The sequence below is a fragment of the Cynocephalus volans genome, chromosome 5 (assembly GCF_027409185.1).
Source record: "Cynocephalus volans isolate mCynVol1 chromosome 5, mCynVol1.pri, whole genome shotgun sequence".
NCBI classification, from domain to species: Eukaryota; Metazoa; Chordata; class Mammalia; order Dermoptera; family Cynocephalidae; genus Cynocephalus; species Cynocephalus volans.
Genome location: NC_084464.1, coordinates 145,788,090 through 145,812,865, shown reverse-complemented (window position 1 = coordinate 145,812,865; position 24,776 = coordinate 145,788,090). Strand labels below are relative to the sequence as shown.

The window sequence follows — 24,776 nt, the reverse complement described above, 5'->3', positions numbered from 1 at the left end:
ATGTTGAACCAACCTTGCATCCCTGGGATGAATCCCACTTGATCGTGGTGAATAATTTTAAGTATGTGTTGCTGTATTCTGTTTGCTAGTACTTTATTGAGGATTTTTGCATCTATATTCATCAAGGATATTGGCCTGTAGTTTTCTTTTTTGGTTATATCTTTACCTGGTTTTGGTATCAGGATGAGGTTTGCTTCATAGAATGAGTTTGGGAGATTTGCGTCTGTTTCAATCTTTTGGAATAGTTTGTAAAGAATCGGTGTCAATTCCTCTTTGAATGTTTGGTAAAATTCTGCTGTGAATCCATCTGGTCCTGGGCTTTTCTTTGTTGGGAGCTTTCTGATAACAGCTTCAATCTCCTTTATTGTTATTGGTCTGTTCAGATTTTCTACATCTTCATGGCTCAGTTTTGGGAGCTTGTGTGTGTCCAGAAATTTATCCATTTCCTCCAGACTTTCAAACTTGTTGGCGTATGGTTGTGTATAGTAGTCTCGAATGATTCCTTGTATTTCAGATGAATCAGTTGTAATATCGCCTTTTTCATTTCTAATTTTTGTTATTTGTATCTTCTCTCTTCTTTTTTTTGTTAGCCACGCTAATGGTTTGTCGATTTTATTTATCTTTTCCAAAAACCAACTTTTTGATTCATTGATCTTTTGTATTGTTTTTTGGTTTTCAATTTCATTAAGTTCTGCTCTGATCTTAATGATTTCTTTCCATCTGCTAACCTTAAGTTTGGATTGTTCTTGTTTTTCTAGATCTTTAAGGTGAAGTGTTAGGTTGTTCACTTGCCATCTTTCCATTCTTCTGAGGTGAGCATTTAATGCAATAAATTTCCCCCTTAATACTGCTTTTGCAGTATCCCACATGTTTTGGTATGATGTATCATTATTTTCATTAGTTTCAAGAAATTTTTTGATTTCCTGCTTGATTTCTTCTTGGACCCATATGTCATTAAGTAGAATGCTGTTTAATTTCCATGTGTTAGTATAGTTTCCAGAATTTCATTTGTTATTGATTTCTAGTTTTAATCCATTATGGTCTGAGAAAATACATGGGATAATTCCAATTTTTTTGAATTTATTGAGACTTGATTTGTGACCTAATATGTGATCTATCCTGGAGAATGATCCATGTGCTGATGAGAAGAATGAATATTCTGAGGTTGTTGGATGGAATGTTCTGTAGATATCTGCCAAGTCCAATTGGTCTAGAGTATTGTTTAGATCTTGTTGGAGCAGCCAGATTTATAAAACAAACTCTATTAGACCTAAAGAAGGAAATAGACACTAATACCATAATAGCAGGGGACCTGAACACCCCACTGTCAATGTTGGACAAATCATCTAGGCAAAGAATCAGCAGAGAAACACAAGATCTACACAATACCCTGTGTGCTGTTAAAGTGCAGCCCAGGTTAAGAGCCACTACCTCAGAGGGACTTCACTAGGTTTTTCACATTCATTATTATTAACTGATTTATCAAAAACCTGGGAACTTGAAAGACTCCTAAGATATTGATTGGCTGGTTATTTCCAACAATGAGGGTTTCTTCTACTAGAAGAAGCATAGTCAAAAATTATTAGATTGTGAGGTTTTCAACCTAACCCCTGTCTCTCAGCAACAAACTACTCAATGTGTCAAATATGATAGATATTGTATCATAAAGTTTTAATGGAAGAAAAGAACTCAATGCTGCCTTTGGCCAGGTGACATACAATAGATGACACAACAAAGTAGCTATTGACCTTTTTATTTAAAATCTCTGGAATAAACTTCAACAATTCTATGAATAGTTACATGACCAAATTTGTCAATGGTGCAGGTATAAATACCCTTTTCTAACTTTATTTTTTATTTTTTTGATGGTAACAAAAAGATCTTTTATTTATTTATTTCAGTTTGTAATATTTTGTTGGAACATAGTTGTACATGTCTGTGGAGTACAGCATTGAATATCAATACAGTGCACAATATGTGATATTCAAATCAGGACAATTACTATATTTCTCATTACATAATGTAATCGATTTTTGTGGCTCTTTACCAATCTAACTTTATTTTTAACTATAAAGGACAATTATATTTGCTAAGGAAGTAAATTTACCAATGTTACAGGCTTTATTTCCAATATGTAAGTGATCCTGGGATTTGTGATTTCCAAAATGTGAAAAAGGTTTTCCTCTCCTTTTTTTAACTTTGACAGTGGGGGCAAAGTTTATTTTAATGTTCAGTTGTCATTCAGGACTTATTCTAGACTGCAGCTTAAAAAGAATCAGCTTAAAAATAGCATTTAAAAATTTTAAAGGCACAGAGATTGTGTTCCTTAAGCTTTTACATTTGGAGGTAAAATTAAAACCTATCACATATTTATGTTAGTTTTAGGAAAGAGGACTATAGTTAACTTTTGCTTTTCAGTGAAACAGCTTTATACATTATACATAGTGGTATTCAGTATCATTACTTGAACATACACAAGAGACAAAGAAAAATGAAATTCGTTGTTCAATTTTACTTGTTTCAGACAACAGGAATGGTAAACAGAAAGATGTTCATCAGGGAAAACTAAATCTTTCATGAGTGCTTATTTTACCTTTAGCTTAGCTAATTTAGACTAGTTGAATAGGAAAAGGGAAGGGGGGTAACATTTACAATCTCTAGGGTTTCAGACCTCAGATCTAGAGATTCAGACATTGGGGAAGAAAAGGAGCAATGAGGATCAGCAGATTTTCTGTAGGTAGAACAGGCTAAAGCTGCACAATGTTGGACCAGTATTTTGCTTCCTGTTAAAATGCGTAGGAAATCTCCCAACATCAGTGCAGCACAACCTGATCAGAGGAATAAATGTAACTAATATCACACATTACAATGTCCTCATATCTTGAGAATAGCCATGACAACCTGCAGTGTCACTTGGTATTGCTAATGTGGGGTCATTTGTCAAAGCCCCTCTATAATTCCCATCTCTTTGGGTCTCTGACCCTGCATTTCTGGGGCTCTCTGCTGCCAGGGAGCTGCAGCCACTCTTTTCAATAGAGGGTATGTTTTTGATAGGAGAAATAGAATGTGTCTAATCAAGCAGTAAATGATGCATATATCTACAAGAGAAATAGATTGTATTTTATCATCAAATATTACCAGCCTGAATAGGCAGAAACTGCTCATTAATTATAAATCCTATTTCCTAGAAATGTATTTTCTTTCTATCACTCAGGTTCAACTATAACCCTGTAGATGGAACAATTTTATACACCTCATAATTTTGAACTAGTTATTTAACAAGTTAGGCAGTAAGCAGAGCAGTTAATTTTCATTAGTTTAAAATTATTTAGAAGTTCAACACTTTAATGATGTCTTTAATTATTTAAAATTGTTTCTCCCCATCACCACTACTTATAGTAAATTAAATATTCCATTATGGAAAGGTCAAGGTTATTTTAAGCCACAATCAGTTACTAGTTTCTTGTGGTGGACCTGATGTCAGTCTTAACTATCAAACTGAGTTTTGATAAATGGTAAAAAAAAAAAAAAAAAAAAAAAGGACTGGTCACACACAAAACATCTGCTAAAAATTTCTGCCATGTGTTAGTCTGTGTGGCTACAAGGAAACAGATCATGCATTGCAGTGAAAAACTGAAAAAGGAAATCAAATCAAGAGAATCTTCACTATCAAGTACTCTGTTCACTAGGTGTAATCATGGTGGTGACAGTGCTAAAAGTGGAGGGAGACTTAGAGGTTTGCATAATTTAGGTAAGCCCTGGATTCTTTGATCCTGTAAATTTCATCATCATCACTTATTATCTGTGTGACCCTAAGCAAGCTACTTAGTGAATCTAAGCCCCAGTCTTATTATATGTAGACTGGTTCTAATAACCGTGGCAGAGACATTGAAATGCATTCACGGTTTATGGTCTTAGGCATTGGGATGACTACATTTTTTAGCCTCCCTTGCTTATGGGACATGTGACTGGGTGGAAGTGAAGCCAGATCTGACACTTAACAAACATCCTGCACAAACCTCCAGCTCATGCAGTTCCCCTGCTGTAGTGACTTAGAGACCACATATTCCAGTTATGGCTGCAACCAGCCTGAAGGAGCGTGGCCCAACTTGCATGTTATCTTATTAAGGCACTGAGATTTCCTTCCTTCCTTCCTTCTTTTTTTCCCCCTTCCTTGCTTCCTAGCGTAAACTAATCTATGCTAATACAGCACTTCACACCTGCTTCACCCAGTTGTACGGATGATAGAACATCAAGGATATAATGCTAGGGACATAAGGTACACAATAAATCCTTAATACATTTGTTATGGTTTTATATAATCCAAACTAATTATTTTAGGGACAAAAAAATGCTGAGGCTCAAAGGAGTTAATGGATTTATCCATAATCAAATAGCTAAATTTTGGTATAGCTAAAAATTTCCCACCTAGTGATTTTTTAATTGTAGATTTTTCTTCAAATCAGGTATAGCACTTCAGTGAAAGAAACATTTAGACACAATGAATCTGTTGAGTGAAGTTAGTTTATTTAAAAATGAGAACTAAATTTATTTTTAAAAGACAGCTATTATATTAAGGGTTTAGTGATATCCACACAATGTTGACCTCAATCTTATAATCATTGGGTGCTTTTCATTAGGAATTTAGCTGACTAATTTTTATATCCACTCATGAAATTTTTCATGTTCTTGAGGAGAGGAGTAATTCCTCTTTAACTTTTATTTGTATTAGTTTTTACTTTAAATTCTTTTAGTAAATATTTCTGGAAGTTATAATGACCTATTCCAAAGAATGATCCTTTCAAAAATTCTAAGTAAACATATTACTTTTAGAATGGAAAATACATTATTAAATTGCAGAACCATAGAATAAAATGATTACTATAAATCCTTTTATTTCAAGTATTTTTAAAATATCTTCATAAATTACTATAATTAAACTGTGATTTTAAAATTGGATTTTTTTAAAAAATTAGAATTTCTTAGAATTTTTTTCTCTTGGTAGCTTTCCATTGTGAGTCAATGTCTGGCGGTAATTCTGCTTGTGTAGTTAGACAAACTTCCCCAATTTCATGGCATCTAGAAGTTCTTTGGGAGGTTATTTATAACCAGTCTCCAGCTGGAGATTCTAGAGCAGGCAATATAAAATTTCCATTATTTTTCTACTCAAACTAAGTGTGCTTATTTGTATCAAGAGCTTTTAAAATAGCTTATTTAAGCATAGCTTTTTAGCATAGTATGGTGGTTAAGAGTATGGGCTTTGGAATGCCAGTGGGTGTCCGCCACTAGCCTTGTGATCTTAGGCAATTACTACTCCTTTGAGCCTCAGTTTTCACATGTATCAAATAAATCCTGTCTCAAAAGATGTTATGAGGTTAAATGTGATATAAAATGTACATTTTTTGCGGTAGAATATTAATATTAATATATTTTAATTGTATTAATAATTTTAATTAATATTAATATAATAGCAATATAATAATAATTATTATTAAATAATTGACAAAATAATCTTAGAAACCAGTTTAAAGAAATAATATTACGTACAGAAAAAGCTATTTATCCTATAAATAGTATGAAATAATTCTGATACTATTTATAGGATTTAGAAAATTAGAAATGATCAAAGTATCTAACAATAGGGAAATGGTTAAATAAATTACAAGGTATCCACATAAAAAAGTTTATGGAGTATCTTTGTTTATGGCAAGAAGAAATGTCTTTTAGCTTGTGAATACAAAGCAGGTCACTTTACTGATTTACCCTACGCCCCTGCATGCCACATGTCAAAATCATGGCGAAAACAGCATTTTCCAAAGCTGCTGAGTCTTTGCAGAAGAGGAGCATTGCCTTTCATATAATTTACACACTGCCTGCACCCCTGTCTTTTGTGGTTCAGCTGTTGCCTTTGTGATCTGTTTTAGCTGTTGCCTGCGGGTACTTTACTTGTTTCTATAGCTGTTTCCTACATCTCTCCACAGGCATCTATCCACCTATCCCTGGCTTGGACTGCCCTTATGGTAACGCAGACCCACCTTGACCTTTAACATCCTTTGAGGAGTTCTCCTTTGCTGTCATAAGAGCTCAAGCACCACCTGCTCCCGATCTCTCTTATTGATGTCAAGGGCACCATTTCACTTCCCTGCTTCAGACAGCCCTCTGCTCAGCTGTCCACAGACAGGGGCTCTGACCCTCATGGTCTATATTCCTTATCTCTTCTGTTGGCCTACAAGGACAGCCCTGTCTCTATTTGTGGCTTATTCTAAATGGTATATGTTTGTGGGGGGGGTGGGGGGGAGTATAGCAAGGGGATGGCAGGGGATGGCAGGGTGACGGGCATGGGCTGGGTGACTCATGAGGCCCCCTAGAGATCCATTCCTACCATTGAACCACTCAGCCCTCCTCATCTCTGGGTGCACTAGGTTCTAATGGGTTTAATCATTGCTCTTATCCAGCCAAGACCCATTGCTGATCTTTGCCCAGATTCCACTCTCATTTTTCATGGACTTTTTTTTTTTCTTTCTTCTTCTTTCAGGTCATCTATTGCCGCTCCCCATAAGCTGGTTTCTACAGGACCTTCCTGTCTATCAGCTCCAGTACTATACCCTTGAACCTCATTTGGGAATCAGTTATGAATTACTTCCCAAAGTGTTCCTGGATTCCATAGGAGTGGGGAACATTGCCTAACTCCACAGGCAGGTGATTTCTCAGCTCTGATCAAGTGGAACTCCTGCTATAGGTCATAATGTGAAATGAAAAAAGCAGGAAACACAATTATAAATGAAAGATGATTCTAACTGCGTTAAAAGAAAAATTACATGAAAGTCATGGAAGGACTTCCATGGAAGGAAAAATTAAAATATTTACAATGTTAATATTGAGATGAGGTGGCTATAGATTTTTTCTTTAATCCTAAAATTTCTATAAAGTATTTTATTATTTTTATAATAGAATAATGATAAAAATTTAAGAATTATCACAAAGATAATCCAGAGGCTAATGACACACTTATTGATGGCAAAGTTTCTCTAATTTTCTTCTGTGATTTTCTGTAGCTATAAAGAAACTGTAGTCTCTTTGGGTGATTCTAGATGTTCCTGTTCTCACTGCAAAAGTTTCAACACCCTTTTTCTTTGCCTTCTATACTCCTTGTTGTCACATCTCTACCTATACTGGTATCTGTATCTGTGAATAAATATCATCTCTTTCTGTCTCTCTGTCTCTGTCTTTCTCCATAATCATTACATGTAGTAGATACTGTTAGTACCCTGCCCACTTCTCCTTGGTATTCATCGTCCTCATAAGTGCCAACATTAAGGTGTCCAACTGCCAGCATCTGCAACTCATTGCCTGAGGGCTTTCTCTGGAGCTAGGAACCTGTATGGGCGACACCCTGGTAGTAACCAGGAATTAACATGCACTTCCCTTCCCAGCAGCCCTCTACAGGAATTGGTGGATAAACAACCCCAGTTCCATTGTCCTATGGGGATTGGGGACAACTGTGAGGCATGTTCTCTACTTTCTCCAGAGTTCCCAGTAGGACTGCATCCCTGTTTCTCCCGGTGGTAACCTGGTGGCAATGTGCCATTTACCTGTGGCTGCCTCTCTTCCCCACTATCCTACCAGAGCTGCCAAAGATCACTTTGCTGATGCACTCAAATCCTCCTCTCAGGGTCTTTTTCTAGAGAAACCAAACTTAAGAAAATATTCACATTTTTATTCATTTCCTGCAGTTTATATAAAAATGGTTTAAGGGTTATAGCTGGCTCTGAGCTAATTGTGAGCTCAAAATGTGGCAAGACTGCTGACAAAGTTAACTTAATCTTAAACATCAATATGAGAGCAATGGTTGAAGAGAATCAAAGTGTATGTGTAGTTCTGGAAGCAATATTTTTTAAAAGACATTTAAAAACTGTAATAGGACCATGGCCTGATTAAGGGTTTTGGAACATAAGCACAAAGACAACAATTAAAGGAAGTGAGGCTGTTGGGCTGGGAGAATAAGCCATGAAAAAATAACATAATCACTGTGTTCAGGTAGCTGAAGAGAAGTCATGTGCACAGCAGACTAAATATGTTCATAGCAGACCTTTATTCAGAGGGTAAAATTCTGAGGAAAAGTTAGAAAAAGGCAAATTTCAGTACAGGAAAATGAACTTTTTAACAAGTAGAGCTTTCCTCTTTTCAAATGCAATATCTTAGTCCCTGGCAATATTTAAGCTCAGGGCAAAAACACCTAAATCTAGTCCTTCCTTTCAGTTTCCCTGGATCCTGCAACACCCTCATTCTGGGTTTGTGCCTGAGTTCGGTACTCTGGCCAACTTCAGGGATTAACAATGTGGTTCGGGCTTGCTCTCCCAATAGCCAGGGCTCTCCAATCTGTCCCATGGTACAGCAGCTGCAGGCAATGGGCATTGCACCTCGCCCCAGCCCTGTCTGAGGTACCTTCTCACTTTCTAAGAAGTAGAACAGGACAGAGGGTAGTGTAGTCCTATACAAGGCGCGAGCTTATTTTAAATGACTTCTGAGTTTACTTCCAACTCTAGGATTCTATAACTACATTCCTTTTCACTTTTTGTTATCTTCATTCTTAAGCTCCATTTCTCTTGTTGTTAACTTGTAAGTCTTCCTTCCAAAGCTACCTGAGAAAATAAAGCCAGTTTCTGGCTTATGGTACCATCAATTCAGCTCCCTCACGAAGCTCTTTCTCTCTCTCTTGTTTCTCCAACCCTTAGGAACTGGTTTTGCCTTTTACTTTGTCTGAAGACCTGTTTTTTATAAGGAAGGAACCCCCAGACCCCTGATATCCCCATAGGTGATTTATGTTGCCCTCAGTTAAACTGCCCTCACTTCAGCAGTTTATCTCTTACCTGCAGTTCTCCTGCAGAGGACGCTGTCTCTCACACCTAGCACTGTGTTGCTAGACCTCTGGCTGGGCTCAAGGAACACTGAGTATTGCCTCACTCTTTTGCAGGAAAGGGGGGCCTGCTGCCCATTAGAACAGCTCTTTCTGATGCTGAAAGAAGGATTGTTTTTCATGATTAAAACATGTGTTGTTCCTGCTGGCAGAGTTAGGATCAGGAGGTGAAAATATAAAGCTCTGGACCTCATAAGGATCTTGGAATAAATCTTCCAGAGAATTGAGCTGGGAAAACTATATGGTGTTATTGCATTCATTTACTGTTATTACTATTTTAACAAACCTTTACTGAGTATGTGCTTTGCCCTGAGGGCTCAAAAATTAGAAAGAAAAATTGATTCTAAGCCAAAAAGGAACCAACTCCTACATATTTTCCAGGGTTCTGGAGAGAAACATGAATTCACAGGCTCTGACTTGGCTGAGAATGGGAATCGAAGTCCTGCTGGGTCATTTACTAACAGAGAGACTGGGCAAGTTATTTCAGTTTTCTAAAATAGAGAACGACTTTAGCGTAGTGTAGCAGCTATTGGGAGGACTAAATGAGAGTGAATGCAAAGAACTAGCACGTTGTCTAGCACAGAGCAGGTCCATGAAACATTGCTTCTCTTTTCTTACATCTTCTCCCGGGGTATTCTGTAGAAATTATGATGCAGTTACTCATACATCATTTGTAAAATCCAGACCCCTGTTTCAACCTCTCCAAATATCTTCTTTTTGGTCCAGGTGAAGCTTCTGGACTCTCTCCAAGTGCAGGCATTTGTGACCTACCATGATTATGTCTCCAAAATACATACCTTAAACACCTTCCTTTCTCTTCTCTATCACTTTTCTTCATCTATCTTTTTCTTCCCTTATTTTGTTTCTCATTCTCTCTCCTATAACTTTTCCTCCTGAGACACCAAGCTCCTATTTCATGATTTCTCATTCTACTTTACAGGCACACTGAAGAAATCCCTGGTATCCCAGTCCCTGTTTCTGGTCATTTCTTCAACATCAGCCTTCCTGTGTAGAGTTTGCTCCTACAGTGCAAATGCATCACAATCACGTGGATTCGGCCCTTGTACCACCATGCTCTCTCCTTGGATAAAATTTGGAAATGCCTACTTTGCAGAAATCTCATAGCAGACAATGTGAGTAGCAGAGGCTCCCTTGTTTGGGGACCAGTGAAGTCTCTGCCAAAATGCAGGGGTGCAGAACTTGGGGTGAGCAGGAAGACACCAACAAGGCAGGAAGACACCAACAAGGCAGGAAACTAGGTCCCCCTAAAGTGTGAACCAGAGACAGAAAGCTTTGCAGGGCACAAATGAAACAAAGGTGGGGAGATCAATGCCTCTGTCTCCAGAGCTCTACTGGGGATTCAGGAGTTTGTCAAGTCTCACGCACTCCATCAAAAAGACAAATGACAATGTCTGCCATGGGCACCGGAAATTTCAATTTTAAATTTAATTTAAACTGCTATAGCTTGAGGTGCCACTTTTCTGATAATCAAATTGTACTCCACTTTGTCACCTACCTGATTAGATTTTGTGTGGTGCTCTTCAACTTTTACCTAGAAGACATATTCTAGGAAAAATCAAACCATTGGGATTATTTCTCACACTTGTCTCTTTTCATCATTGTGAGTCTTACAAAGTATAGAGAAGGAACATGCACATTTAATAAATAGAAAATATTTATTGTACAGCATTATCAAGATTACTTGACAAAAGGCAGTAACGAGCCAACAAAAAACACTTTTACAAGAAGCTAAACAGCTTGTATCAGCACATACTATAAGGAGAGGAATTTCTGCCCTTTCGGTATATGGTATGCGTGTGTACATATCCAATTTTGAACAATTATGATATAAGAGCTAAAACCCTATTTACTGAGAAAAACTTGTAATCATGATAATAGTAGGCAATCAGAGTAATAACGTGGTCAGTGTTGAATGGGTTCACCAAATGTCTCAGACCAAAACCTCAGGACAAACTTACATCTCTCATTATTTAAATAGCAGGAATTGTTTTCTTAGCTATTCTAACTTTTTAAAAATCTGAATCCACACGTCCTGCGATATTAAGGACATATGTTAGTGGCATTAAGATAAAAAACAAACAACAACAATAAATTTCACTAATGATAGATAGTCCACTTTCCTTTGCTACTATGCTGATTAGTAGAGAAATCCACTACTGCACACTGGAATCCATCCATTTTTCTTATTTTGCTCCATTACAATTAATACTTGGAATGAAATCCACACTTCAGTCATGAGGTCTGCACTAAGGGTGGTTTAAAATAATTTTTTAGAGGAAAGGCAGTTCATTCTTGATATGGAACTGACTAAACTTGGCAGTAGAATATGGAGAAACATAAGAGACACAAGCCTCCAACACTGGAGTTGATGTTAAATTCTGAACAAATGATGCAGTGGATATTTAAAGGTTCAAAGATAATTTTTGGCTGAGACACCAGCAGCTTCAACATGAAGAAGGCATTTTAAAATATGACTGAACATAAGGTATAAACAAAGATATTTAAGGGGGTAAGATTCGTTCCACAAATAATAGAAGAAATCAAACAGCAAGAAAAATCCTTTTATTGGGAGTAAAAAGGGAAGGTAAAAGTGGAATAACTGGATTACACCTTTATGGATATGACACAACAGCAAATAAAACTGTGAAGAAAAGTTATGACAGTGAAAAAACAGGAGTAAAAGTACATGAAAATAAAAATTAAAAGAAGGCAAAGTGTGATTGATGAATAAATATTTGAGAAATTGTGGCCATACTTAGATGTAAGTGTATGCTAGAAGCACATAGAGCTCAAGCAGTTGTGGAAAATCTTTTTAAAAAAACTAAGGTAACCTGGAATAATCTAATACTGTCTTTTTAAAAATGATGATGCCTGCAAGTTTATAAAATGTACCTTTTATTGGCACCCTCAGTTTTTGTGAACTTTTCATATAACACATTTTCAAACCAGTTCTTTAATAACACATTTCCACATCATAAAATATCTGAAAAATAAGTTTCCTCTAAGAAGAGGAATTATCATCTGAGTTGCATATGAAAAACATTGGACTACAGTACTGAAACCTTCAAAGAGCTTCTGTAGATATTGGCAATAATGATATATAAAACATTATTGGAACATAAAAAATATCTGTACTATATCCAAACGACAATCTTCTAGTTGCAGTTAGATTGACGTTACATTGCACACATTTTGTAATCACATGTATACAAGGACACAGGAACACATTTGCTCACTAGTTGCAGGGACTTCAGTGACAATAGGAAATAATTATTTGTCATTTACACCAGTAATAGTTGCTCTGAGTACACCATTAGGTTCAAAGATGGATTTGTTTCTGTAGTACACGGGAGAAACAATGGCACCACATTGTACACATACTGAGTCCTAGAAGTTCAACTCGTAAGTATTATTTGCTACAGTGAATAGAAGGTAACGATTTTGCCACATGGTTTGTTCTGTTTAACTGAAGGGCAATGAAGAGCCTACTTGGCACAAACACAAGTTAATCCACGAAAGGTCTTCTGCCACTCTCAAAACAATCTCTTTTTCTGGCCTTTTTCCAAAATTACTGGTAAGCGAATACTGAAAACAGGAAGCTGCTTGTGCTTATTGATTTTGTTCAAAGTCCCATGCTCATGCCCTGCTTCTCACTCTTTCCTCCTGATCAAGCACTTTTGGTTGATGATTTTACTCTTATTCCTGTTTTCCTAAATAGGGGGAGAGCACAGGGCAGCAGGGTGTTTACGCACTTTTCTTCAAGTGCAGTAGCTAGGCTGGCACTGGACAGGGTGCAGCGGGTGACAGAGAACCCCGTATGGGCCAGTTCCTAAGTCTCCTGACGATTAGGGTCTGTCGGCCCAGCAGGGAGAAGGGCTTTTGAGAGATGAGCTGCTGTCCCATCATCGGCTCACTGAGTGGTTCCGAGCCATCCCTCCTCCCCATCACCCACCCATCTGCTGTGTCCCGCTCCATCATGCTCACCAGGAACGCCATGATATGAACTCATGACGATGCTGACTTGTCCACCTGGGCTGTCCCTTTTCAAGCTTGACCAAGTGTGTGTGGGTGTATGAATCTATGCACGATTGTGCAAAAGAGCTTATTTGTATTGATTTTATTATTTAAATATATATACATATATATATATTTTGCAATAAAAGTTACATGCCATATGCAATTGTGCTTTGTCAGAATTCCCATTCTTCCCAGAGAAGGCTTTTGAATAATTCAAGAATCAGAATCCGGGCCTGGATCATTTTTGGCTTGGCATCTTCCCCTCTCTCCTGAGTTAAGGCAGCAGCAGCATTTCCTTGCTTTCCTCCTGACTGGGCCCTCCACTCCCACGCTTCTCCTCCCAGCTTTTTGCACGTCTCTGGAGGTGTTGGAGCTCTCTGGCTTATCTTGCTTTTCCATGTGGACACCTTTTCCCTACAGGGTGGAAGAGCTTTGCTTGTAGTCCCTCAGAATGACAGAGGCGTAGGTGACGTTGGGAGGGGTGCACAGCACCGACTCGGACACGGGGGAGCTGGGCACCGAGCTGCCCGAGGCCACCGAGTCTCGGAAAGGCGACGGGGGCGTCAGGGCAGGCGACTCCTCCTTGCTGGCGGCCGGCAGCTCCTCCTCTTCCTCCTCCAGTTCGTCTTCCTCGGTGTTCCCTTCCCGCTCATACACGTACTCCTGGAGGAGCTTAAACCTCTCGCTGTCGTCCTCGTCGTCTTCGGGCGGGGACACAGGCTCCTCCCTGAAGGTGCTCAGTTGCAGCGGCAGCATCTGCAGGTGCTGCGGGGGTGGCGGGGGCGGGTACAGGGACCGCAGCCCGTTCCCCGGGCCGCCAGGGCCCCCCAGCACCGCGTGGAAATCGGGGATCCCGGCGCTGAAGTTGCCGAGCACGCCCTGGAGCTGGTCCATCAGGGATTTCTGCTGTGGCGGCGGCTGCGGCTGCTGCAGCTGCTGCTGCTGCTGGAGGGGAGAGGGCAAGCCCTTGGGGATGGCCGGGGGGTCGGCCAGGAAGAGGGGGGTCTCCTCTGCGCTCAGCTGGGGCGGCAGAGGCGGGGTGGTCACCGCGGTGGGCACGCGCCTGTGCACCACCATGGGAGGGCTGCTGGGAGGGCTGAAGCGAACCGGCTGGGCGTCGTCCTCCTCCTCCACGTTGTAAAGGGTCTTGGTGCTGGTATCTGAAAAGGTCAGGCTCTTGCCCGAGCCTTGGTAACTTTTAGTGAGGGGTTTGATGACGGCCGTTTGGTTGCAGGCCGTCTCATTGGTCTTCACGTGCACAGAGAGGCGGTGCCACATATGCTGTCCCTTGGGCACCTGTCTTCCACCTGGTTCAGACCATGACACAGACTTGCCATTAGAACTATAAATAAAATAGAGATGGATTTATTTGCAGATAGATCATGCAAACAGGATCATATACATACATAGAAATCATACGCAAACCAACTCAGTGCCATGTAACTGTCCCCTCTCCTGTGGACCTTTCCTCCGCACCCCCAACCTCCCCTTATTAGAAACCAAACACCAAAAGCTGCAGTTACCACAGGCTGCCTTTGAAACGGCAACAGGCGAATCCATCCCAAGCCAAGGAAGGAAATATTAATCCCTGAAAAATGTTACTGGGAAGAAAAGCCAGTCTGTTGCACAAACAGCTATTTTCTAAGGCAATGATGAAATTGTTGCTCAATGCAAGCTTCCAAGAGATCACCAAACTGATGGAGGGAAAAAAAAAATTAAGAAAAAATCTTAGTTACACATGGATAACAGAACATAGTGATTATAGTCCCCAGGACAAATTAAGAGCCACAAATAAAGCTACTTTCATTGTCCTGTGGGATTATTAAATAGATCCTCTCAGTTGCCCATTCTCGTATTTCCCATTACCACAGTGGGATGATCATACACATGGCACCTGCATGGAAGAGAAAAAAAACAGATGACAGGAAAGCCCACATCTACGATTGACTTAAGTGTCTCATAACTTCTGATTCCCGACACATGCAATGTACCACAATTCACATAAAGACCGGATTCACAGCAGCTATTCTGGGGTTTTCACATTGGGAACCTTTAACTAGGTTTGTTTGAGAAGACATAGAATGGAGAAGCCCAGCAAAACACAAGTGCACATTTCCTGCCTTAGTCCTCGGGCATAGTTTGATGCAAATAAGGAAAAATTAAGATTCAGGCAAAGCAGCAGTTACTGAGACAAAGACTCCTGCCTGGCTCTCTCCTCACTGAACAAGCCACGGTGAAGGAAATCTTAGGGCACAGGCAGTCTTCCAGCCTTATCAACTCTTATCTTCATGGGACACTCATAAAACCAGCCCAATACAATTTTTCTCTGAAGAAGAAAAAAATGACATGAGATGTACTGTGTGCATACACCACAAATTCTGTCCTGTATGTTGTAATGAGTCTGGTCTTACTTTTGGACTCTTAGCTTATTTTCTGTAAAACTTTTAGCAGATGGTGGTACCTTACCATAACATTCTATTAATAACAGCAATATTAATACTTAAAGCAGGAAATAATTTACTTTTCTATTCTTTAAAGAGTTTCTTTTTTTCTCTTTTCCCATTAATGCAACAGAGAAAGTAGGACACTGATAACACATTCGTGCCATTAGAAGGAATAGGAAAATGAACATTTTTTTCTTAGGAGGAGGTGTGAAACAGAGTATTCCACACCATAGTCTCCTGTTCAGAAAAAAAACGAAGGAAAGGATCAATAGTTAACAATGTTTTTTAATCATTTTGAAAATAGAAGAGCGAATATTTTAAAAATTATATGTGAGTGTCACATTTATGAGGGTGATATTTGACATAACGTTTTATAATTCTGAGAAGTGAAGTGCAGATTAGTAGAGAAAGTCTGATACTGAGTATGGAAATTCTGGATACAAAGGCTCTAAAATAGATATAACAGCTAAAATTTGACCTCATTATTTGGGAAAAAAATGTGTTTCCTCCATCTATCTGATAATCTATGCTGTATTTTTAATTGTCTAGGAAAAATTCTCATCTCTGAACTATTATACCAAAATTAATATTCTTCTCAAATATATGCTTACTACATTATTTGAGCATGTAGAAGTGCTTATAAAAGCTAAATTTTTGATTTATTGACATCCATGCTCTCTTGTTAGAGTAACTGACCCTCTTCTGGGTAGAACAAATTCAAGAACAAGATGGTGGTGTCCCTGGCAAGAACAGGCAGTCAACCGGCCAGCCAAAGGCAACACGGGAATTCACACTTTCTCTTCTGAGTTTAAAGCTCTAGGTGAGCTCACCTCCCATCATCTTTCTCAGTGGCTCCTGTCCACCACCCTGCACATACTATTCCTCACTTCTTGCATTCAATATGCCTCTTCCAGAAGATATAAAACTTATTTGCCTCTTACCTTCCTTCAATATGCCTTGCTATGCCATCCAACCCAATGATTTTGATCGCTTTCAATTGCGATGGAAAAACTTTTTCCTTCGCCAAATGCCTACCTCTCAATGTGTGTAAAGAAAATCTTTAAACTAAAATGCTATCGTGTGTCTTCAGTTAGTTCTGTGTGTGTATGTGTTTTAAAAAACCACAGGTCCCTCAAGAACTAGGCTGTACCTAGTTGAACCAGCAGGCTTAGATTTCCTAATAAAATATTGCCTCAGTATCCACATATACTGGTAAAAATGTGCCTTTGTCTTCCTGGGGAACGCTAAGGTACCTCCGCTTTACTCACTCACTCACCTGAGCTGTTTTCCTCGTTGAGCAGGGATTCTATGCAGGCCTTTTTCTAAATGACACACTTCCACGTGTTAACAGTGTTAGTAATCATCGTGCAGACAGATATAATCACAATTTACTTCTGTTTTAATCAAATCCAATGTTTATTCTGTGATGGGAGATTTTCACCATGGCTGTCAAAATTAGCAGCTTTCCTTCCCCTCGGAGTCTTGCTCTAGATTAGCTGTAAAGTACTGTTTGTTTAATTAGGAAACATCTAATGTCCCAGGGCATTTATCAAATTGAAAATATTAGACTAATCCTATTTTTTCAAGGACAAAATAAATTGCCATCTAAAAAAGAGATGGAAGAAATACATCACCTCATAGAAATTGCAGCACAGAGTGTAAACTTTGGTCTTTCAGGACTAGTTATTTCTAACTTGTGGTCCACAGACAATCTCAATGGTTCATGAATCTACACGTGCATTAAACATTACCTTTAGACTGAATAAAGATTTTGTCTTTGTAGACAACATGCTGCTATTTTTAAACATACTTAGATGCTGTTATGATAAGGTGTGTCGTTAGATACAAGTATAACTAAATTTTGAGATGTGTTTTTTTTTTTTGTGCTCCATATTCAAATGGCCATTAACAAATGTACAATGACTATCATAGTTTCAGATGAAGGTTGGTTAATCATTTTGGTGTGAAAAGGGAGTATCCCATTTGAAAAGGTTGGAAACCCATTGCAGTGTTATTAAGAAGAAAAAAATATATATAAGAGATGGGACAACAAAAAGGAATAAATGCCTTATAAAAATGCAATATCACTGTAAAATAAGACCTATTTTTATCCAGATACCTTTAATAGCTTCTGCTTTGGCCACCAGCTTCTTCCTTCTAGTGTTTAATTTTCTTCAGTTTCCTAATCTTTGGAAAAGCAACCTTGTTTAGGAAATACTACATAATTGTCACAAGGCACCTACTCCTTCTGGCTTTAACTTGAAAAGACAGACCTCAGGCCTAAAACAATCTCATATTTGAAGACCAAATGCAGCAGCATTGGGGTATATATATTGGGTGGCTAAATATATTTATTGATATTAAAGTTATTGGAGGAAATCACTGTTAAGCCTAGAGGAACTAGATATGTATAGGATAGTGTACAGTTACAGGCAGGCCTGAGGCTGCAGCTACAGCTACAACAGGTTCAGGATTTTGCTTTGGTTTTTCTTTCATTAGATAAGTAGCACAACGCTTCCATACAGAAAACCCAATATTTACAGCACTTTAGAGAAGAGTTGGGAGTGGGTGGTGTAAACATATTAGTTATATCTGTGGCGTTCAGAGTGATCCTGTCTGTTTTATTTGTTTCAGTAGGTACTAGTTACATCTGCAGAGTATACTGCTCTTGCTCCAGACAGGTCTAAAATGGGAATAACAGTGGGTGGGTGTTTGAGATCAGGAGGGAAGCATCCTGCACAAGCTGCCTGATGGGGAAACTTACACAACACCTGTCTCCCTTATGTCCAATTCAAGTCTTTGCTACTAGGCTTAACAAATTCACAACAGATATAAGGACAGTATCCAGAGAGCCCACAGACAAGGCAAGACTTTCACATAAGGAAGCAAGCCTCGCTCCTTGGAACCTGAAGAGGTTACATTTGTTTTCTCTGAAAGTGAAAATGGAAACAGAAGATACCACTGAGTCCCAGCAGGAAGAGAATGGCTCTTCCAAGAAAAGAAACCAAAATCTCCAGGCTTCAGGACAGTTCTGTTGCGGCCACGATAGCTGCAGCTGGGACATAGGCCTTTCAAGGAAAGGATGACATTGCCCCCACCAAGACTCTTCAAAAGAAATGCCAGAGGAGGACGTGCAGCTGTCCAATTACTCTCACCTCCATCTGCCTCAGCCAACTGGTACCAGAATGCAGACTCAGAAGTGGTTTTTGTAGAATCTCAGGCATAGGAACTATTTGAAACCTTTTGAATGAGACTTTTGTTTTCCCAAGCAACCCCAAATTAGTCTTGAATATACAGGACTTCCACTGACTTCAGTTCCACCTAAAAAGCTTTCCAGAAAAACTTGCATATTTAGTATATATTCTCAAACTTGGGGGCCTACCTACATATAATTAAGATTTCTCACCTTTTTGACTCATCATTAGTTGTAAGTTAGAGAATCTCTGAATGTGTTTTTGAAAACAAATGTTTTCTAATTATTTAAGAACTTAGTAGTTTCTGTTGAATTAAATCTTAAATAGCATTGTGAATTTTACCCTTTTCCTCTTTAATTCTAACCTCGTTATAAGCTAGTAAGAGAACCATTGGCTTGCTGAATTTTATAACATTACCAAGTCTAAATATACTGTCCTCCTTTTAGAATCTTTAGATCAATTTCATTCTACATACTCAAGTTCTGTGTCAAAAGATAAAAGACAACACAAAAAGTTAGTTTTTCCTGCATGAATCATGAATCAATAAAGAAAAAAACATTCGCAGATTAAAATTACCTCATCCATGTCAGTGATGTACAGAAGGCCCCATAAATTTGACTGAGTATAGGATCTGCTATCCTGAGAAACTGCCAAATCTATTTCAAACTAAAGAGCAGGATTCTGATGGTTACTAAACTTTTTCCAAGTAAATTTTAAATAGTCTTTGATTCAACCTAATTGTGATTACTGGGTGACAAAAGAAATTCTCATACCAAAGTTTATTTAAGACATTGTGTTGGTACCAGAACATTGCTTTAGCAGAGATATACGAGATGCAATTATATTCCTTCAGGAAGTATAGATGAGCCTAGATTATGTTTTTTTTGAAGGAATTTCATGTTGAGCTTTAGCATTTCATCTATGTTCCATGCTACCAGATCTATAATTTTAATAGCAAGCTATTTGATGCTCCTCAGCCCTACCTGGAGTCCACACAATTTGCCCTGGAAATGTAGGGCAGCTGAATTGCTCTGCTGTGATTATTCCTCAGGAACAGGATAGACCTAGACAGACCATAATGGTCTAGTAGGCAGCTTTATTTCCATCACTAGTCTCTTTGCCTTGCCTGTTCACAAAATCAGTGGAAACTGAAGTCACATACAAACATTATCTATCTATCTATCTATCTATCTATCTATCTATCTATCTATCTATCTATCTATCTATCATCTATCTATTTTTTTTTCCAGGAACAACCAAAGACTAAAAATACCCAGTCTTTGCCTATGACCCACAGCTTTAAAGCTACTGATTCTTTCTGATCCTTTATGGTCTGGAGAAGGAAAGCTTGAATGCATCCTAGTCTGAAAATTCTTAACAGCCAACCTGTTACCTTTGTTGATTGTTACGTTATTATTTTTGTCATCCACCAAGGATGTACCACATACAGTCTTTACTTTTGCTTTTAGGCACTCACCTTTAAGTTGTGAAATGTCATTTGACTTTCCTTTCTCTCTGGCCCTGCTGTCATGACAGGACAAGAACATCTAACCATTCCCATCAATCCCTTTTGACAGGCAGCCAGCAGCTGTCACAATTAGGATCTCCTTGTTGTGTCCTTGGTCAGACTCAACCCGTGGTGCAAGAAATATCTCTTTTGACTTGGAAGAATTACAGAGAATTCATCCAACATGCTCGAGTAGTTCTGACCTAAATGTGCAGAGGCCTCCAAGCTACTACCTGAAACATACTGGCATGTCTCTCTAAGAATCAGTATGATTTGGTGGAGACTACATCCTTTCTATTTGGGCTTTTAAAAGGAGTAGCAGAAAGGTAGACCACAGACTTCCCAATGCACTCCACTGAGTGAAGGGAAGAGATGCTACATCCCCACTCACCAGCCTCTAAGGCCAGCATCAGTAGCAAACATTTGAACAAATTACACTCTTCTCATCTGAAGAGCTATTCAAGATACAGACACCGCATCAGTGGGCTCCCTTCTGCTGCAGGAATGTGTACCTTTGACTCTCCCAGGAGTTTGAAGGGCTGTAAAGGAACAGCTGAAAATGACCACAGACTCCGTGTACAATGAATTGAACATGGTCTATGTTCTTTTGTTAACTTAAAGAGACACTGTCAAGATCTAAAAGTCAAAAATGGGACCAAACATGCACTGTTTTTATCAGATGGAAAAATCTGATAAAAATCATTCAGAATGTTGGGAAAACGATTACTTTTCATTTCTTGTAAAACCCACTTTTTATGGGACTCACAAAACTTTTGTTTTGTGCTCCCCAGGGCGTGGGAGGCATCCAGCAGAGGCTTAGTTTGGCGCCCACCCCCTCAAACTGACATTACAGAACTCTTTCATAAATTTAAGCTATGGCTTTTACTTTAATGCAGACAGGAGGACTTCAAACATTTGTGCAACAGCAAAAAAGGCAAAGAAAAGAAAAGAAAAGAAAGAGCTGTGTTTGCCAGGGAGAAGCTGACAAATTTAAGAAGGAGGAAAATTCACTTTTGAGCTTATGAGTGGGAGTCATGAACAAAAGTGAATCTCCAGAATCGGAAAAACTGTTGCATCAAAACATAAAAAAAAGCAAAATGACAAAACTAACAACTTGACAGTGTCCTTTTAAGAACGATGGACAGTCAAATTAAGGCAGTTGTGCAAACCATGGCACGTAAATGAGTTCCTCATTCTTGATGGCATGCACCACATCTGTTTCCATGTTAGAAAGTGGAAAAACCCAGGAGAGAGAAAGCAAGGAGCAAACCACTATATTTTCCATGCAGCTTCTCTTACACATTCACTGCAGTGTGGGGGTTTTCAAAGCTGCACATGTGCCGACGGACATTGGCTGGTGGGCGAGAATTCTGGCTGCCTCTTCCTGAAGATTGAAAAGAAAAAGACACCCAGTGAGTGAGTGGTTATACATATGGTGATTACACCACTCAGGCGGTGCCTGGTCCTGGGGCAGGGCCGGGCCTGGCTCCTGAGCCTTTCTCCGTGTTGTTGCCTCCTCCATGTCCTGTATGGACCCTGCACTGCCTGGCTGCATCTTACTGCCAGGCTCATTTCCAGAAGCCATATCAGTGGAGTGCATTATTTCTTTTACCTTGTGGGATCATCTTTTTCCAAGTGGCAGATGCTTTCCCTGCTGTGCATGTGTCATCCCAGACTGGTTCTCTCCCTCCACTGTGGACACACCATTCCTGGTGGCGTGGACTCCACCTCCACTAATATTGACATAGGCTGGATTTATATCTGACACCGTGGCTTTTAATTGATTGCACTGGTAATTTCCCTCCATGTTATGTCATCATAAAAGCATTGCTGTCGTTTTATATAAAGTCACATTTATCTCTTGGCATTCACAAGATGGAATGTGTCTAATGGCGGAGAGAAGAGGAGTGGCAGGAGCTCGCCTGTCGAGAGAAGAGAAATCTGCCACAGGTGGAGAATGTCACCTCATTCTGTGGTTGGATATTTCCTTACACAGCAAATAGAGTGAGTTGCTCTTTGTGCCATTTTGTCAAAGGAAGAAGAGCACTGGCTAGACAAGACAAGGCTGACGGGGCAGCCATGGGTTTACCCAGGAATCAAGCAGCACTTCAGAGGATGGTGGGATAAAGCCATCTAGCTGTCATGCCACATAATAAGGCTGCCTGTCATAGAAAAGAATTTCAGGAATAAATTACTAGTAGTGAACCATCAGAACATGCTGCGGGTGGTATATGTGAGATTGGTTGAGTTGGGGGGAATCTCCCATGTTAAGGAACTCTGCAGTGATGTAGTTCCCCATAGCACTTCCAAAAAATGCACAAATCCTCTCTATGAGTCAGCATTTGGTCATCCACCCCAAAGATTCTGGTGACTAACTCTTCAAGGTTAACCAGAAGAGGACCACAACAGCTCCTGGCAAAGTAAAGGCCTTTCCCCTCTCTCTTTTCTCTTTTTCCCATCAAAGCAGACAGAGGAGTGAAAACTCTGAAGAAGGACGGGGAGGAGATAGTGCAGGAGCAGACAATGCCCTTTCCCATTCCAAGTCTTTCCGGCACGTGCTGAGAAGAAAAATAGTGAGTTTGAAATTTTACATAAATATGGCGAGAGAGCTTTTCACTCCATGAAAGCAAAGGATCTGATCTGAACTTATTAGGTGGGAAATATTTTTTATAGCACAGTTGAATGCAACAGAGAAAAAAAACCAAAACTGATCAATATATGTATTTCCATCAAGTCTGGGCCATTCAATAAAACATTTAAAAGTGCATGATCTACTCAGAATAATTTGAAATCCTCGAGCAGAAATAGGAACTTGAGACACCTTCGTGTAAATTTATTACTATTGCAACAATCCATTTATTTAAGGAAATTAGACAGAGACAATGTTTGCTATTGAACCTGCCAAAGAAATTTGTCTCTGACATTCAATATGCCCACCTGAAATCACTAAGATCATTAAAACAATGAAAACATTAACAGAGAGATAATCAGGAATTAAAGCATGTTTGAATATACAAATGAAGTTAGTAGGAAAGAGTATTTAATCTCTAAAATAATATTAAAACAATTTCATTTCTCAAAAACAGGTCAGAAAATACATTCAAGGTATTTGGCTTTGCCAAACTGTCTGCATTCTCTTGAATCCTTTAATTAATTCTACTTTTGGATGAATATATGCAGCCTGGTCAAATGGTGCTGGGTACGAGGGTCCTGGCAGGTCCAGTTCGAGGGCCTGCTACCAGTACAGATAGACACACACGGTACCTTCTTCCTACGAGCCCCACACTTCATGTTTAGTGCTCTCTGACCATCCCGAAATTCTCAATAATTTTATCTTGCAATTGGTGTTTTGTAATTGATGGTTGATAGGAAAATGGAGCATGTGCTGGGGGCTTGGAGCGTCAGCCCACAAATGCTCCCACGGTCCAGCCTCCCTGCCTTCCCTGGACAGGTTTTTGGCTTTTTGTGCTCCTGCTCCTGGGTCCCAGCTTGTCCAGCCTCCCACTATCTGCCCCTGTCCGGGGATCACCATCATTTCCACTGCGAGCAGGGGCCTGGCACACGCACCCGGAAGATCAGGGTCTGATGAATGTTCCCTGTAGCGTTTCAAGGTAGCAAATGGCAGTGGTTGTGTCCTCCCTGTACTAGCAATGCCACTGCACGTTTGGCAGGCAACACAGCAGGCGCGAGCCTCTTGCCCATCCTCGATCCAGATTCCTCCGGTATCCCTGCACTGTTGTTGTCATACCCTGGGGGCTCACCCATCTAACGCGAGCTGGGGCAGGAAGAACGTGGGAAGGGGAGGTGACTGGTTCAATCTCCCCATAGCATCTGTCCCGTCACTTGATGGAGGGAACCTGGTAATCATGTATGGAGTCGCAGAATGGGGCCTGCAGCACCTGGAAGGGACTGCATTTACCCTGAGAACACCCCACAAGGAAGCACGGTATTTAATGGCGAATAACAAAACACCACGATAGATGATAGATTGAGAGAGAGAGTGCGGAAGAAAGGAAAAAGCTTTGTACTGTAGGAGTTTTAATACTCCTCCCCACCCCGCTCTGTTTGAACCAGGGGCTCAATGTTTTCATTTTGCACTGGGCTCTGCAAATGATGTAGCTGGTTCTATCTGCTGGGGATGTATGATGACAAAAACAAGGAGGAAATGTCTTGACAACCTAGAGACTTGATGCGCTGACCCTGGTACAGGTACACAGAGTGTGCTATGCCTGGGCAGCATCACACTTCTGTGTCTCCTGGGAACTGGGACAGGAAGCTCCATGGTGTCTGTAGCTGACACTAGCTTTTGTAACTACTTCTGCAATTAGTGGACAGTTCTGTGCTTCATTTTGGGGTTGCTGCCATATTGACAGGCAAGCTTCACACAATAACTCTAAGTTATCCCAAAGCCACCCTAATCAACTATTGATCAAGATAGTTGAAAAAATAGAGCATCTCCTTTGTCGGGCCTTAAAAACTAATGCCACCTTAAGTGACATTACAAGCGGCACCATTATGGGCCCACAAGGGTGTATTAATGTGGCAGCCTAAGATGGCGCCAGGAGGAAGTAGGGTGGGAGTGTCTGCAGGAACCTTGCCTTAGCCCTTATTGGCCAAATACACGCTTCTGTGCTCGTGAACACTGCATGATTGCAATAGCTAGGCATTGAGACAGG

The 24,776-nt window shown here is 39.8% G+C and overlaps 1 protein-coding gene across 3 annotated transcripts in view; it reads right to left on the bottom strand.

Annotated features, from left to right (window-relative positions):
- Window positions 1-13,369: 13,369 nt before the first annotated feature.
- The window catches only part of GRM1 (glutamate metabotropic receptor 1), a 421,403-nt gene continuing 409,996 nt past the window's right edge, over window positions 13,370-24,776 (bottom strand). Inside the window, exon 8 of one of the 3 annotated variants that reach the window (XM_063097650.1) lies at window positions 13,370-14,297. In XM_063097650.1, the coding sequence (XP_062953720.1) occupies window positions 13,370-14,297 (928 nt within the window). Of the gene's footprint in view, window positions 14,298-21,423; window positions 21,485-24,776 lie in introns of those variants that run through there. The other 2 variants (XM_063097651.1, XM_063097652.1) reach the window with 2 other exon arrangements.